The sequence below is a fragment of the Alexandromys fortis genome, unplaced genomic scaffold, assembly GCF_014885135.2.
Source record: "Alexandromys fortis isolate MF-2015 unplaced genomic scaffold, M_Fortis_MF-2015_v1.1 scaffold_0, whole genome shotgun sequence".
NCBI lineage: Eukaryota > Metazoa > Chordata > Mammalia > Rodentia > Cricetidae > Alexandromys > Alexandromys fortis.
The window spans coordinates 21,062,521-21,080,204 of record NW_026067949.1 but is presented as its reverse complement, the minus strand read 5'-3'; the positions used below and the strand labels follow the sequence as shown (position 1 = coordinate 21,080,204).

Genomic DNA, 17,684 nt, shown 5'->3' with positions numbered 1-17,684 from the left:
TCCCTCTCCCTCCCTCACTCCCTCCCTCTCTCTCCTCACTTCTACCCATTGTGAGGTCTTTTGACCTAATAACAATCCATTGTGTTACCCATTGTGGCTGCCATGTGGCCCTTTGCTTCTTTAATCAGCAGAGAAAATGAACGCAGTGAAGGAAGTAACACAAGTCAGGCTCCCTCTTGTGACCCTGGGGCCCTTGACTTTTTCCATTTCACCATCTGGTTGTTTTCTTTCTCCCAGCTAAGTTAGAAATCTCGAATTCCTAAGCAATGCTAGGATCTTTTATTAATTCGCAATAATTCTGTCCCATCTCTCAGTCTCCCCCTCTCGGCATATGTAATACAGATTTGTTGTTAGGTCAAAAGACCTAAATTTTTAAAAATACTGTTTTACTCTCTTGAAGTTCTAATTGTTAAAAAAAAAATTAAACTGTAAACTTATTTCCTAGATGTAACTGTTTATAAGGACGTATGACTACATCTAAATCACAGAAAGAGAAAATTCTGCGGAGAATGCTCAGTGCTCATTAGAGTAAAGACAGTCACTGGAGACTTCCAGTTACACAACGGGGATGGAGATGACCATTTAGCAGTGGAGAGGAAAACAGGAAAGCTTTCTGTTAAGAAGAATGATTAACTAAGTTCTTACAGAGACGCTAGAAAACAAAATAAAACAGAATACCGCAAGGACAGCACATTGTACAAGGTTTTCAAATTCATCTCATGCACTCTGATATATAACTCATTCACATAATAAAATCAATTCTTCTTGGAGAAGACGTTGTAAGCAATTGTGCTAGCTAGTTGATTGTCAAGGTTATTTTCATCTGAGAGGAGGGAACCTCCGTCAAGAAAATACCTCTTTAAGATTGTGTTGCAGGCAAACCTGGGGGGCACATTCTTCATTAGCGATTGATGGGGGAGCCCCCAGCCTACTGTGGGTCACATCACCCTGGTGTGGTGATCCTAGGTGCAATGAGAAAGCAGGCTGAGCAAGTCTTGAAAGCATGCCAGTAAGCATCCTCCTCCGTGCCCCCTGCATCATCAGCTCCAGCCTCCGGGTTCCTGCCCTGTTTCAGTTCCTGTCCGGACTTCCTTGGATGTGTGTGTGGCAGCACCGAAGAAGCCCTTTCCTCTGCAGATTGCTTTTGGTAATGGTGCTTCCACCACAGCAGCCATGGTGTTTTGAGAAATGTTGCTCTGGTATGCTGGGGGAGCTAGGCAAGGTTTACTCCCCTCCCTTTTAAGGTCCCAAAGGTAAACCAAAGTTGGATTCCACAAAAGCTGTCTACTGGGGAATAAATGGACTTATCGGGCTTGCTTTCTGAGCATGGGTGATCCCAAAGCAGCCACACTAAATATTCATTCAGCATGGAGGTTGGCTTTCCCATAGCACAAAGATGGAGCCTCTTTTTTCTTCAACCTGTATATTCTAGCCTCTCTCCAAGGACCCAGGCCAAGGGCAACTAGCACAGAATTTCACACATCTAGTTAGGGGTAGGGGTAGAATACTCAGGTCCAGTGACCCTTGACATCCCCCCTATATGGGAAACACAGTGTTAACCCCATCAGGCAAGAATAAGACCACTACCACAATCTTTGATCCAAATTTGAAGCAAGCCTTATTAAAAACTGGTCTGGTTGATGGACACTGTTCAGGTCCATACCTGGAATTCTCAGAGAATGGCCACAAATTGTATTAGTCACGTGCTTATAAAGCACAAAATCCACAAGTTACACACACACTTCCTGCTTTAGTTCAATTAGGGGCGTGCATACATTCTGATGTGTGTCCTGTCTATGTGAGATCATGCATATCTTTTTCAGTTGGGGCAACCAACCTTGTTGGCAGAGGTGAAAACATGTGGCTGGTTATCTAATATGAACCAGAGCCTCCAGCATTCTAGAAAGTTATCGGTCCTTGGGCAAGTTGGGCTTATAGATTAAAGGCATGTTCGTTTTCTAGCTCTCTTAAGCACAGAAATTTTAACCTAAAACCTAACTCCAGCCCTCAAGCCAGCAGTGGGGATCTTCTGCAAGCAAGCACAACTGAATTTATGAAGATGGCGCCTGTTTGGCTTGGAGGATAGTGCTGTAGAATGTCTGGAAAAAAGTTCAAAAAGCCCAGTTTAGACATGCAGTGACAAATTCAGAGGAAACGCTTCCTATTGGAAAACGAAGAGCTAAGAGACCAGTGTCCTGCATTTCAGGGCAGACCTGTGTGTGTGTGCAGGTTGCAAGCCCTGGCATGGGTGAGTGGATTTGTATCCTGGTTGGGCCAGGCAGCAGCTATGTCACTTAGGTAAATGCCAAGCCACTTTTTAAAATTTATTTTTTTTAAAACAAAGAAAACAAACTATCTTTTTTCATTTTACATATCAGCCCCAGTTCCCACCCCCTCCCCTCCTCCCATTCCCACCACCTTCCTCTCTACTCCACCCCTCATCCACGATGCCAAGCTTCTTTAATTCAAAATTTCTACAGCTTCGAAGTGAGGCTCTCTAATGCCACTTCTCCAAACCAGTCATTGCTGTGAGGATTTAGTGACGTGAAAAGGTGCTCTCTCCACATGTCTAAGAGATGAACAAATGAAGGTTATCGTGACAACTATTTCTACATTCCATTTTGTTGTTGAAGAACAACTGCTTTGTAATGCCAATTTTAGTAAGACTGAAGGGACCTCCAAGTTCTCTCTCATTTAAAATAAAACAGTAGGCTTTTAGATATGCGTTTAAGAAAGTTTTTCCTCAAGTAAAGGTTAGGGATGTGGGGACTGGAGAAGAGAAGGCTCAGCAGCCTTGCCCATGCCCACTTGTTGCTCTTGCAGAGGAGCGGGGTTAGATTTCCAGCACCCACCTCCAGCTCACAACTATAGCCCCATTTTCAGAAGATCTGATTACTTCTTCTGACAGTCACAGGCACTGGCCACACATGTGATCATGTTTTAAGAAGGCTTGAGAAGTGGTTTGATGCTGTGCTCTTGGAATTCTTGGTGATGTTTGTATGAACAGTCCTGCATGTATTTTTACTGGCATATATAATTACATGTACAAAGTAATGGCTTTTTTCAATATGACATTTGCCCTTTGGTTACAGTCATCCCCCACCAGCCTGGTCCCTTTCTACTTTCATGTCCTATTTTTCTTTAAATGTTGATTCCACATGAGAGAAAAATGCAATGTTTGGCGTTTCCCAATCTGTTATTTTGCTCTACAGGATGGTCTCCAGTTCCATCTACATTTTCTGCAGACATAAACTTTTTCTTCATTATTTGGGAAAATGCAATAGAAATGCACTTCTTTTCTCCCCAAGGGTTAAGACAAATCTTGACTTAAAAAAATTGTCAAGAAGCTGCTTAGCAGAAACTCAGATTGCTCCAGGGTCAGCAGTTCTTGAAACCAAAGCAAGCTCTCAGGGTTGTGCTTCCTGCTGGAAACTGCTTCCTGCTGGAAACTGCATCCTACTTATCGGCTTTGCCACTTCAAACTAGCCAATCACAAAATAACGTGAAGTTGCACTCTGACCATCCAGAGTAAGGCACAGGACCCCTTTTGTTTAGGAATATCCCCCCCCCCCCCGCAGGACACCCACTGGGTGTGGCTACACACCCCTTTGCAGAAGCAAAACTTTTTGCCTTGCCACAATACTTTGGATTACGTGCACTTTTTCCTGGGATCCCAGACACATTTTTAACAGTTAGCCCTGTATTTTCAATGTGCATTGGGGTCCAGCAAAGGACATAGCTAGCTTGGTGATGTTGACATTTTATAGTTTTAACTTCTAAGCTGGGGATTGCCTCCTTAATAGCTAGATATCCATATGAATGCTTGTTCTCTTGCTTATTATTTTAGGTTTACTATTACTGTGATGTAACACCATGGCCAAAATAACTTGGGGAGTGTCTTAGTTAGGATTTTATTGCTGTGAAGTGACACCATGACCACAGCAACTCTTGTAAAGGAAAATGTTTAATTGGGGCTGGCTGACAGTTCATGATCATGGTAGGAAGCATGGTGGCATGCAGGCAGACATGGTGCTGGAGAGGTAGCAGAGAGTTCTCGCCATCTGATGCTCAGGCAGCAGGAAGAGACAATGAGCCACTAGGCCTGGCTTTAGCTTCTGAAACCTCAAAGCCCACCCCACAGTGACACACTTCCTCCAACAAGGCCACACCAATTCCAATTAGGTCACACCTCCTAATGGTGTCAAGCCCTAGTGAGCAAACATTCAAACAATGAGTCTATGGGCGCCATTCCTATTTAAGCGACCACAGGGAATAAAAGATTTGTTTGACCTAAGTTTCCACGCTGCTCTTCGTCACTGGAGGAAGTCAAGGAGAGCAGAAACCTGGAGGCAGGAGCTGATGCAGAGGCCATGGAGGGGTGCTGCTTACTTACTGATTTGCTCCTCATGGCTCGCTCAGCTTGCTTATAGAAGCCATCAGCCCAGTGGTGGCCCCACCCATAATGGACTAGACAGTCTCCCATCTATCAATTATTAAGAAAAATGCCCTACAACTGGATCTTATGGAAGCATTTTCTCAATGAGGTTCTAAGACGACTCTAGCTTGTGTCAAGTTGACATAAAACTAGTCAGCCCAATGTCTTTCCTTTTGCATTCATTCTCAAGTTTTCCCTTTGATATACAAGTAGAAAAGGCTTTCTTCTTAGTCTGCTAGACTACAGGGTGCGCCACAAACTGGGCACAGGATCCATAGTGCCTGCCTTTGGCTTAAAAGGACAGGGCCTCAAACCTTCAGGCTCAATTGCTGTCCCCAGCAATTCTCACACCAGTGCTGTTTGTAATAACCAAACAACCACAGGAGGGATGTTAGAGAGGAGAAAAAACCTCAGAGGCCATCAGTCAGCTTACAGAAGAGGCTTAAGATCCAGCCTCCATTCTGTCCTTTGTTCTTACTCAGAGCTTGCTCAACTCAATCCGTGAAGGCTAGCCTTAAGGACCTTGTGAAGTCTCCAAGGGTTAGTTAAGATGAGAAGTAGCTACTCAGAAAAAGGCCCATTCCCCGTTAAAAACTCCTCTGACCTCTTGAGCCTGCTGTCCTTGAACCAGGTGCTGAGGTTAGAACTGTGAGCAAACTCTGGAGTTACTTACAAGAAGCACAATGGCTTAAATGTCCTGAGCTCACTTCCTGAACTGTGAGACGGGGTTAATACCGGCCTTCCGAGCCGAAGTGAGTATATAAAGACTTAAGAAGTGACTGGATAACTTGAAGCGCTGTTTCAGGGGAGTGTTTGCAAGATGCAATGTAGGCACAGGCTTAAAACATAACCCAATCCAACTCAAGCAACCAACCAAACAAAAGCCCTCTTAAGTTTTTCCTGGAAAAGTGTGGAGAAACCTTCCTCAACAGAAGTAGCTTAGACAGAAACAGCAAATGTGAACAACGAAAAGTTTTCATCTTTCCCCCTTAATTTCCAACCAAACGTGACTTTGAACGCAGCATTTCTTCCTAGACCACTAACCCAGGTTAAAGAGACGCTAATTTAAGAAAAAATATCGCTCCGTTCCACTGCCGGTTCTTTCTGGGGTCCATCCTGGGCTTCTTGGCCCAACCTCGGCCTTCCTCTTCCCACGCCTGACTAGCCCCAGAATCAAGAAGGCTCAACCAGCCCCCGCCTGAGGCTCCCGCGCTGCCGTTGCCCCGCCACCTTGCTGGGCAGGGTTTCGAAAGGAAGCCCGCCCAAGCAGAGGAGGCGGAGCGGGACAGAGGAGAGCGGGACTTGGGGGCGGGGCCCCGGTTTACCCGTGCGCCTGACGCAGCCTAAGGGTTCCGAAGGGGATGGGAGAGTGGCAGGGAGCGGCGCGGGGATGGGGCGGGGGCGGGGTCATGCATGTGGGGGCGGGGCCAGGCCAGTTGGGATCCGGGCGCGGCGGGTAGGGGCGGGGCTTCCGCGTGGTGGGCGGGGCCTCAGCGGCTCCAGGCCGGCGAGTAGGGGTTTGAGGAGGCCGAGCTCCGCGGCTCAATCTGCGAGGCGTCTCTGGAGATTCACCGTCTTCTGGACCTGGAAGCGGCGGCCGGGGAGAGGAGGGTGCAGGGACGCGGCGATGGCTCCGTGGGGACTCCCGGGGTCCGCTGTGCTCTCTGCTGCGGTGTTCGTGGGAGGCGCCGTGAGTTCGCTGCTGGTGGCCCCGGGTGAGTGCGTGGTCCCGGCGGGGACGCCAGGTGCTGCTGGCTGAGTCGGGTCTGCACGCGGAAGGGAGCGAGGGGCATGGCGGGTCCGGGCTGGTTGAGCCCGCAGCCCCGCCGCGCCTTGAGTTGCTCGCGTCCTGCTCGGCCACGGAATCCGGCTCTGAACATCTGGGTGTCCCGGGGTGGCCCGGGCAGGGTGCGGCGCGCGGGGCGGCTCGGGTCCCTCCCCACCCTCCTGCCGGGCTCCCGCCTTCCTTCCCCCGCCTCTTCTGGACCGCGGGCTCCCAACCCGGAGTCTTTAGAGTGTCGCCTGGTAGGGGCGCCATCTCCCCAGCTGCGTGCCCCGGGTGCCCGGCTGAGGACCCCTTTCTACCGTCCGGATCCTCAAAGGCCTCGCCAGTTGAAGATCTTGATACTCGGGAGCGGGTGCTGCCCTGCCGCTGCTTTCCTCGCTCTCCTATTTTCTTTTTCATTATGTTAAAGCCTTGAAAGTTCGGGCTTTGCAGGTGGTTGTGAATTCTTGTAGTAACTCAGTAATTTCGCGCTCCTTCCCATTTATCCTGGATAAATTAGATCGGAAAAGAGGACAGTCACTTCTGTAATGCACGCTGCTTTTCCTTTGTATCAAATCCTGTCATCACAAAAGGATGAACCCTCTGTGGTCAGGGTGGAAGCCACCAGCTGAGACGCTGTGTGCTAATCCTCAACTAGGAGCCACCAGCGAGAGTTTCTAACTGAAATCTCCTAAGACGTCTGTCTACCTGTTACTTAAGAAAGCGCTGCCACACACTCCTGTTTTTATAAGACACACACCAGGGATTCTCAAGCATTGTTTCCCCCTCTTAATTGCCACCTCATTGCAGTAGTTAAAAAAAAAAATAGACTTAAGCCTTCCTGGCCATTTGGGGTTACCACAGGCTGATTCTTACGTCAGCAGTCTCTGCCAAGCTGCCTTCAGGGGTGGCTCCTCTTCAGGCCCAAATAATAAGCAGCTGGAAGGCTTCCAGCAGCGTCTGTCGCTTTTATAAAGTACATGCGTTGCTCTTCTATCCTGAACATTCCAGTCACTTGGAGCTTTGAAACTGGCATATCAGTTGGCCTTCACGTTTTCATAGGAATCCGAGCATGTTAGGAAGGGACCAAGAGATAGATCATGTGTCTCTTGAGTATTGATTAGCTGGTTCACATTTCCTTCAGCCGTTCACCCAGGGGAAAAGGAAGCTGGTGACAGGTTTTATTGGATGGCAGACTTTCATGCGCATCCTGTGTCTTTGCTGGGACTTGTAAATGCAAATATAGGTTCAAATTAGATTGGAGGTTGCAGATAGTGTCTGTCTGGGGTCACTTGTTGCAGAGTTTGGAAAATAAAAAAGCTAAACCCGGGAGTCAGATTGTTAAAATATACTACAGGAGACATGCAGCCGGCCTTCATCAGAGGAAACCCATTCCTGGAGTAGGTTTATGTTTTGCTGGGTTTCTGAACAACATCCAGGTATCAGGCCTGCAATGTGACTGAAGAAAGTCTTACCTAGCTGTGCTACTAGTCACCTTTTTGGTGAAAGTTAATGCTTGTGAAGAATGAATGAAGTATCTGAGATAGCACGGATGCGGGTTCAGATTTGCTAGCAGGCTTTGAGGCCTGAATCAAGAGATGAGCTGGCATCTGATCTCTTTGGAATCAAAGCTGAGAAGCAGGAAGAAAGAGGTGGGAACTCACAGCCAGCCTGCTGTGTGCTTGGTTGGCACTTTGTGTGTATTTTAAAACTAAGATGTATTTATTTTCAGTAGAGCAACTGAGGCCTGTCCCCATGTAAGTTCTGTATCAGTAGGCATTACATACGTTTTGTGTGTGTGTGATGATAAAGCCTGCTTGATTTTAAACTCATTTTCTTTCTATTGCCCCCCCCAGCTTCCTAGAGAAAATAAGAGCATAAGTCACCCTCAGCAACATGACTTAGTCATTGTAAGATAGTTTTTAGATACCCAAACATTATGTCATGAGCATGTAGTTATGTGCAGCCGTGCAGTGGAGAAAGGACAGATAGCTTCACAGTGGGTGTTGACAGTCTCTCTCACTTCCTTTTTTTGTCAACTGCCTAAAAAGTGGCATTAGCAACACTCTACCAGCCGCAGAGATGCTTTTCCATGTCTTGCCTTATTTATGTATGTAAGTTCTCTGGTTCCTCAGCCTCTGGGCCCACTGATTTCTCAATTTTCCTATCCTACAGTGGGCGCAACTGAGTGGAGAGGTGCGTGAAACAGACCCAGGGCCGGTGCTGTGAGAGGCCCACGCTCCCTGGGCTCCGTGGGCCTCCCTCCAGCCTCAGATTCCTCATTTAGATGCTGAAGATATGTTTGATTAAATTCCGGGTTCTCCTTTGCTGGGTAGCTGCCCAGCTGAAGAGCCACATGAGGCACAGACATTGGGGGCAGTGTTTGAAAAAATAAATAAATAAACAAACTGTTTGGAGCTGGGTTTTTCATGCTTACTCCAAATTTAAAGAAGCAATGAGAAATGTTACCAGTGACTGTCATTTCTTTTTCTTCTCTGTGTATTTCCTAGCCCTTCAGGAAAGAATGGGGTGGGCAAACTGTGGGAGGAGTTGGATTTGACTCGGTCCAGGTGATTCAGACGGAAAACTTTCATTTTTACTTTTTTAAAGCATAGTTTGGCTTTGATCTTGAAGTCTTAGTACACGTTGGGTCATTTTAATTACGTTATTTAAAAATGACACACATTAACAGATGATATTATTTAAAAAAATCTGGTGTGGGTTTGAAGAACAAAATTTGGGCATCAGGGCACTGTGGCTTCTGGGCTTTGGGTGTAGCTCAGTGGTGGAGTGCCTGCCTGTCATGGACAGACGTCCCTGGGTTCTGTGCCTAGCACTGCAAAAAGCCCTGCCCCCAAGAAAAAGAAACAAAAACAAAAGAATAATCCAACTGTTATTAGTTAAAGCTATTATTCTTAGTGTTGTCCAGTAATCTTTGTGGTTTTTTTGTTTTTGTTTTTTTTCTCTACCTGCTTGATGGCAGGTCGTGGGCTTTGTACCCAGGTCATTTAATTCTTATAATTCCATAAGACTGATTTTGTTCCTGTGTTTATGGTGGAGAAACAGAATGTCCAAGAGCTGGCAAAGTCACTTGGTTTTATCCAGGCTTTGTCATTCTGTCATATCCGTTCAGTTCCAAAGTGCATTCTAAACCTCTCTCTCTCTCTGAAAGTTCTTTTTATTCTAAAATGTTTATGGAGAGTCACAAGAGTGTGACTCCCTCTGCAGTGTCCTAGGTAGTTTTGAAAAGTCCCTCCCACAGTTTGTGTGGGAAGAGGGAGAGAATTCCCCTTGATCTCTGTCCTAGAGGCCTTGCCTCAGTTAGCATTCCATTCTTGTCTTCAGACATCTTGACCTCGGATAGGATCTTAATGCTGGCGGTTTAACCGCAGTCCCCTTTACCTTTGTTCCCTGCAGTCTTCCTTGCTCACACACTGGAACGTGTCTTGCAGGGTTCAGTCATGTTGCTTCCTGTGTTTTGTGTTGTATCTCACCGTGCCTCCTTTCAGGAGGTTGCTGTTGGTAGTAATTGTTTTAAAATGTGATTTAAAACTGTGTTTCAGCGAACACCTTTGTCCACATGTTTGGTCTAATAGTTGATTACTCACGTTGGAAAATAGGTTGTTGGAAAAGCAGCTCGCAGGTCAGTGGTGTTCCCATTGTTCGGCCGCTGAGAACTGACTGCCCCGTTGGTCTGCAGGTTGGCCTGGTTTGTGTGCTTTTATAGAAGTGGTCCGAAACACTCATCTCTCGCTCTTAGTACCTTTTCCTCTGAAAGTAAAAAGTACTTGCTAATTTGCTAGGCAACTATTGGCACCTTATTTAATTTGTTTTAATCTTGCGTTTTTATAAGATGGGCTATTTTTCTAATATCCTTTGTCGGGTTGGGCTTCCCCCCCTCGTATCCGAGGCATTTGCACATTGCTGTAATCTTTTCTGGAGATTTTTCCAATGTAGAATGCTGCAGAAATGGAGGACTTTTGTTATATATACTCTGGCGGTGGCAACACACAGCCTGCCCCAGCGTGAGATGTCCAAGTGTGTGTTTGATCTCACAGAGGTTGGATATCCGTATGCTTTGCTGCAGTAATCCAGCATGTTTGATTTCTGAGTGAGACACAGTGTGCATTGAATGCTCACTGCTACCTTTCTGGAGTCACGCTGCCTGGAGGTTTTCAGTTAAAGGACTCATGGTCCTGCCTTTGCTTTTCCTGCTTCATCTCTTCGTGGTTTCTCACATCTTTCAGGAACAAAGTTTTAAGTATCCTGTGTATATATCTAAAACATCCCATGGAGAAATAGCAGGACTCTTCTATGGCTGAAGAGAAGGCTCAGTGGTTAAGAGTGGTGACTGTTCTTACAGATGGCCTGGCTTTGATTCCCAGCACCCACATAGCTCATAAACTGTAGGTCTAGGCATGTGATGTGCTGTTCTGTCCTCCACGGGCACTAGGCACGAACATAGTGCATATACATACGTACAAGTAAAATAAATACGTACACATAAAATCAAAAGAAAATCCATCTTAAAATCTTACACAGATTTGAAAAAACGACAAATCGCCAGTTAAGAGTTTTAAAAACAGCCTAATAGCCATGACTAACCCCTCTGGTGCACAGGCTTCAGGAGAAGAAAGGCTGCCTTGACATTCTGGAGTGGAATCTGATAAAGACACCTGGAGGCCGCTGGGGTTTTGTCTGCTGGGTAGCTTTCTGGGTGAGTGCTTGCTGTAATGGAACCTTGATGGGTAAGTCGAGAGGCTAGGCTGGCTTTCCTTGCTGCGTTTCTCTGCCAGTTAGTGACACGGCTCTCTTTGTAAGGGAAAGAAATTGAATCCACCAGGGGATGTTTTGGACGGTGGTGGCTACCCCAGGCAATCTGAGTTCTTGGGGCCAGTCATCTTATCTTGGGGCTTCTTTGGCCAGCCTGCTTGAACTCAGGAGACCCAGTTTCCATTCCCACTTGCAATACCCCAAGGCCTCCTTGTCTTTCCTCCTTTGGTACTGTCCTGGGATCCCAGAAAGAGACAATTCCCCAGCCTGGGTTCTTCTGTTTCCTGTGCCAGCTGCCGACCCTCCGAGGAGCCTCCCATAAACTCCCTCCCTCACTTGGTTTGCAGACTCCTGGGTATAACAACATCCCAACCACTAATAAAAAGTGCATGTTGTACAGAGAAAACAATTCTTTAAGCCATTTTTCTTAGCTGTATTATGGAGGAGAGTGGCCAAGCTGCCTCGTGTGGTTATTATAACGGTTATGTGAGATGAAGTACGTGAGCGTTTGGTGAAGTGTTTGCTGTGCTTAAAGGGTTTGTCTTCTTAGCCTTTGTTCCTAGTCAGACACTAATATTTCACACGAAAGGATGAAACAAAGTTCTTAGCCACTCCAAAGCTAGTCTTAAGCCTTTGGCTCCAGATTTAAACCAAGAGTCTGAGGGATTACGGTTAGTTCAAGGTCATCCTGAGCTGTGTAGTGAGTTCCAAGTTAACCTGGGCTACCGCAAGAAATTTGGCTTAAGCAAAACAACAACCAGAACAAATCAGTCCAACACTAAACACACCAGAAATGTCATTTGTGTTTCTTTGCCATTCCCAAGCATTCGTTGTCCTGTCCCACAGAGCTCTGGGTTCTAGTGCTGATGATGGAAGGGACAAGAGAGGGCTTTGAGGTAGCAGGATTGGGCAACATTTCCACTCTAGGGGAGGAGGACTAGGAGACAATGGTCTGGACGGTGTGGGTTTTCTTGGGAGGTAGAGGCAAAGCCATTGACAGTCACACTAATAGAAGGAAGGAAAGAGGAGGCAAAGAAACCATTACCTTTGTAAAGATAGACCACGAGGATTTCTTTTGGAGGAACTTTGGGGGATTGATTTATCAATCCAGTCAGCCAATCTAGTTGTAGGCACAAAAATGTGTCTGTGTTTCCTTAGGACTTGTAGTAATGATCATGTTGTATGCTTTGGCTATTGCGGGCCTGGTTGGCTGTTGGACTCTTTACTCCCAGGGATGTTTGGATGAGATAGAATTCAAGAGAGAAAAGCAGAGTCTGTAGTGTTAGGGTCTGCAATGTCCCTGGCAATGTCCTCAGAGTTGGTGTCGTGGAGACGAAACTGAACTGGTACCACCAAGATTTCAGAAAGCTCCTTTGCTCCCTCGGGGACCCTCCTGTCCTGTTGGAGTATCCTTGCACTGAAGTAGACCCAGCAGTCGTCTCTGTTCCTGGCAGGCAGGTTTCCTTGGTCCACACCTGCTCCTGGGGCTCACTTTCAAAGGTCTGCTTCCCCAGCTCCTTCACGTGGGATGAACCGGACCTCAGCAGAATGACTACCTATTATCGGGGTGACTGTTGTTCGTAGTCAAATGCACTTAGAGATACTTGTCTTGTTATTAGCCCCTTTGCTGTGCATATGGGGAAACTGAGCCCAGACAGATTCTGTGTCCCCCAGGAGTCAGGGGCAGCTCATCCCTAGCAGCCACTAGGGTGACATCATGTGTAGATCTTGTTCACTGCTGGAGGGAGGCCCAGGTCCCAAGCCAAACCTGGGCTAGAATAGGCATTTAAAATGTGAATGAAGAAAGAAGGCTAGAACTAGAAAGGAACGTCATCTTCATTACCTCGTCTAACCCCAATTACCTCTCCGAGGCCCCACCTCGTTACACCACATATGTCAATTTCGGAATTAAGTCTCAACACAGTCAAACCATAGCAATAGGTTCTTCTGATTGATTTCGTCTTTCACCAGATATTAACAAAGCACCTTACTGCACATAAGGCACAGAGGGCAAAGTGATGTGAAGGGCCTATGGAATCCTTGCCCATGGAGCTGTCAGAGAAGGTGAGTGCTATTAGCACCTCAGTCAGGAAAGAGACGCACTGAGCCAGGGCGCCTAACTTGGGGCTGGGGGTGGGGAGCGTGGAGAATTGAGAATCCAGGCCAGGTTGGGCAAGCGTTCCGGAGCAAACAAGGCTTGAATTTTCACTGCACAATTGTAGGGAAGAGCTGGGTGAAAGGAGCCAGTGGTTGCCGAAGAGGGGTGTGTGTGATGGTTTGGCTATGGCTTGAGTCTGCTCCCTAAGGGTTTATGTGTTCACATTTATTTCACACTGTGAGGCTTTCGGAGGGTGGAAACTTACTGCATGCCGTGTTTATATAGCCATAAGTGTGGCATCCTGTGATTGAATCCTCAGAGTTTCATAGCTGCAGAGAGGCCAGAGGGGGTAGACAGGGAGAGCCTCAGTGTGTTTCTTACTCATACACACGTGTGTACATGGCCCCCATGTCTCCGTGTGCGTCCCTGAACCACCCCGAGACTCTGCCAGGGAAAAGACCGCCATCTGATGGGGTCTCCAGCCTCAAGAAGTGTGAGCTAAGTCAGCTTCCCCTTTAAAAAGTTGGCGAACCCAGTTGTGTTGCTGGCAGCTGAAATGGGTTAATACAGGAGGGAAGAAAGCAAGCTAGGCTGCAGCCGTGTTTCTCCAACCTGGGCCTCACTGGAGGCCGGTCGTGGCCCGCGTAGCCAGCTCCACCCCAGAATAGCAGAGACAGTACAGTAGGCTTGGGGTGAAGAGGAGAGTTTGCTTTTCTGTCATGTGTTCTGGTGACATTGACTAAGTATCAGAATGTGAGCAGGGGAGCGTGGGGGAGGAGAGATGGTGGGCTTACCCCTCTTCATTCTCCCACGCGTTGTCTTGGCCTGTCCCATCCTGTCTGGTATCCATGTTTCCAGCTGAGATCAAGGATAGTGCTTCCAGGAACCCTTTCCTGTGGCTTCTCTCAGACTGTCTTGTGATGACCCGAATACAGGTCAGGTGTGCGCTGTCCCTTTCATGTTGTTGGTCCCCCATTATATGTACTTATTACCACTGTATGTTTCCTCTTAATTAGAAATCTTTGTAATGGCCAAGTACGTGAGTTGTGTTAAACATTAGATTGCTTGCTCAGATTTAACTTTTGCAATCACGGTGAGGAGTAGGTCACCAGAGTCTGTACCGTTCGTACTATTACGTGTACTAGGGTACCGCGCCTGTAGTGCGCAGCCTGCACTACAGGACCATTTGTGAGCCGGGCAAGGGGCTGGAGAATCCTTGAAGCAAGAATGCTCCTTTATTGTGTACCAGAGCCGCTTATGTATGGATCCTTAACCGATAAGCCACGCCCCAGCCAAACCCACCAGAAGCCCCCCCCCCCCCCCAATCAGGAACTCCTGAAGGTCTCCTTCTCAGAGCAGCTGCAAACCCAGGAAAACAAGTTTGCTCAGAGCAGCTGCAAGCATAACAAGTTGTTTACAGGAAATTCAGGGTCTGGGTCCACAGCCCCCAGCAACAGACTGTTTTGTGGAACAAAGGAAAGTGAGATGCAACCGGGAGTAATCAGGATGAGAGCAAGATTTCACAGGGGGAAGCCCAAGAGGGTGAGCTCCCTGGTCCCCAGATGTTCCTTCTTTGATGTGAAATGGCACGTGCTCTCTGCTGTCAACAGTTGGAGGGAAGCTTTATATTTGCTAGGCCTTTTTAATTCTTGCTCCATATGCTGAAAGAGGAGACCAAGGCATCTTACCAAGTGAACCTAGTCAAAAATAGGTAATTAACCCAGGAAGTCTTGAGATATTGCCTGCTCTCCCGCCCTTCCTCCTTCCCTACTTTTCTCCCTCCCTGGACAGAGTCTTACTGTGTAGTTCATGCTGACCTTGAACTCACTCTGTAGTCTAAGTGGGCTTTAAATGTGCGGTTCTGAGGCGGGAAAGATGGCTCACATGTTAAGAGCGTTTTGCTGCTTTTGCAGAGGACCCAGGTTCGGTTCCCAGCACCCACATTGTGACTCACAACTGTCTCTAACTCCAGTTTCAGGGAATCTCCTGGCTTCCACGGGATTGGGCATGCAAATGATGCATATCCAAAGGTGAACAAATAAATTGTGTATTTGTGGTCCTCCTGCTTCAGGCTCATGAGTGCTGGAGTTACAGGCGTGTGCCACAGTCAACACATGATTAGATTTAGAAATTTTTTCTGTCTGGGTGTGGTGGTGTTCACCCTTATTCTCAACACTCGGGAGACAAAGGCAGGTCATTCTGGGCTAGCCTGCTCTACATAGTGAGCTCTAGGCCAGCCAAGACCACAGAGCGAGGCACCTGTTCTTCCTCTATAAGTTATGTCTTCTAAAGTTTCGGCATGACAGAGATATGAGGGAAGAAATATTGCATTTAATTCACCAAAGGACACCAGTTCTATAACCTTTCCTGGCCTGCTGGTTAAGTTAGTGTGAGTGGTAGACGAAGAACCTGTGTGCCAGATGCCACACAGGGCCCAGGAGGAGGAGCTGCTTTCAGTGCCGAGACTCCTCCCTCCTCTTTGCATACACACAGGCATTACATGGCTTTCTGAGATCCCGCCAGGGAGTGGAAGCTTGAAGCACTCCCTGGACTTTCTGTCTCACTATGTCAAGTCGGGGGAGGCACCCGTTTCCCCTATTCTCATGGCCCTCCGGAGCTGGAAGTTCCCGACACGGTCATGCTGTATTAGCCACGTTATAGGAAGCAGCAGCTGTGACTTCCTGGCGGCAGCAAGGTGGCAGGTGGTTAGCCACAGACGTGACTTGGTGTTCTTTTGCATGTATGTAGTCTCCACTAGCATGGCCTGAATGTTTCTTACTGCTTCCCCGGATATTTCCGACTTCTTGCCTCTGCTAAAGGCAAAATACAAAACAGCCACCAGGCCAGAAGCCAAGGCCTCGAGCCATGCTTACGTTTGGGTGGTTGGGCTTTTCAGGGGTAACATATTTCACACCTGTATTTGCCCAGTAGGAGCCTGGTGATAGCTGTTGCAGCTAGAGCTTGTGGATAACTTTGTACTCGCAGCCCACAGTTAATTGAAACATGGGGCTTTCTTTATTGGAGATACTGCAGGGTACCTATTGTATATGTGGAACCAGTGAACAACCATTTTAGTTTTTGTCCCGTGAAACTTGGAGAAGTGTCGATAAGCCATGAATGGGAGTCCTTATGATGTAATGGAAAAAGGAGTTTGGTGTAATCAGGATCACAGACTTCAGTATTGTCTGGGATTACAAGAGTAGACTTCCTGTTTGAAGTGAAGGACAGAAAGGACTCCATAGCCCAGAATTGGGCATTTAAGTGGCCTACAAAGAAGGGGAACTGTAGTAGACTGCACCTAGCAACCCCGTGGAACAGCCTGGGCAGAGGCACGGGAGCTCGGAACAGGAGTTATTGCAGCTCGTGTAGAACAGAGCTTCTCCACTGGGGAGGCTAAGGTGAAGCCCCTGAGCGCTGTGCAGGCAGTGGAGAGTGGAGAATGGAGGACCAGAGGAGCGCAGGGCATTGGCGTATGATGGAAGAGCCCCAACATTGATATGAATGGCACTGAGTTTGTAGCAGGTCCCAGACTGACAGTGAGGTGGCTGGGCTGTTTTTCTTGTATCTTTGTTGGGTGGAGGTAGGGAGGCGAACTCAAGGGAGCCCAAGTGCAAAATAATGCTTGTTTTGTTGTCTTGGAATCATCTGCAGGATCGAGGAAATAATGCCCTCCTTTGTAAGTGACACAAATGCAAGCTCTAGAATGCAGTAATGTATGGATAGGAAGAATCTTTCAGCTTAAGGAATGAAGGGAGTGAGAATCATGAAGTCAGTGTAGTGGGTCCCAGTGAGTCCTGTTCATGGGACAGCCAAGAAGCAGTTGTGGTACCCACTTGTCTCCAGTTGGCCACTCCTTGGAAACCATATGAATCAGCTCGCATGCAGGATCATTAGCTGTTGAACATTTATTTTTGGAAGCCCGTCGGACTTCTGTATTTCCCAACCCCGCTGTTCTCCAAGTGCACGTTGTTGGCATATCCTTCCCCGTTGGAGTGCTGTCTCCTTTAGGGCAGTGTCTATAAGTAAAACACAAGGCAGCACAGGGTGCTTAAAGCCCTAGCTTGGCCAGGGGCACCATCTCTCTCACTTCCTGCAGGCCTGTGTCTCTGCTCTTAGGTGCCTTGTGATGTCTCTGGACAAACTGGGAGAAGGGCAGCCTCAGAGTGGGATAACATCGTCTGGTGTCTGTGTGCTGTGTCAGACAGTCCTTACACAGATGGTGGGCCCCATGTCTGGTATGGAGGGGAGAGGACTTGAGGAGGGAGGGGCAGCTGTTGAGTAATGGGAGACTTGGTTTTTCCATCCTGAGGCAGTGCTGTACCTGGAAATATAGTTGAATAGAAATCTTGACGTTGGTCAGTGTAATTGGCCCGCGCCTCCCATCTCTGGTGCGGATTTCTTATAGAACTCCCTGAATTTCCTAACCTATAAAAGGGAGTGTAGCTGTGTGAGCCTCTCTTGGCCATAAAGAGCCCCCTTGACCACACTTGAGATTTTGGTAATGAAGTGACTGTGGGTGGGGCCTACCTAGCATCAGTGTGGAGCTGGTGCGGAGAGGAACCAGTCATTTGGGGGAGGGGCCAGAACTTTCTGTCCTTTCCTTGATCTCTGGG

At 47.6% G+C, this 17,684-nt stretch overlaps 1 protein-coding gene across 1 annotated transcript in view; it reads left to right on the top strand.

Annotated features, from left to right (window-relative positions):
* The first annotated feature begins 5,925 nt into the window (after positions 1 to 5,925).
* The window catches only part of Rell1 (RELT like 1), a 55,402-nt gene continuing 43,643 nt past the window's right edge, over positions 5,926 to 17,684 (top strand). Inside the window, exon 1 of the mRNA XM_050149913.1 lies at positions 5,926 to 6,150. Within this exon, the coding sequence (XP_050005870.1) occupies positions 6,063 to 6,150 (88 nt within the window). The 5' untranslated portion in view covers positions 5,926 to 6,062. The remainder of the gene's footprint in view (positions 6,151 to 17,684) is intronic.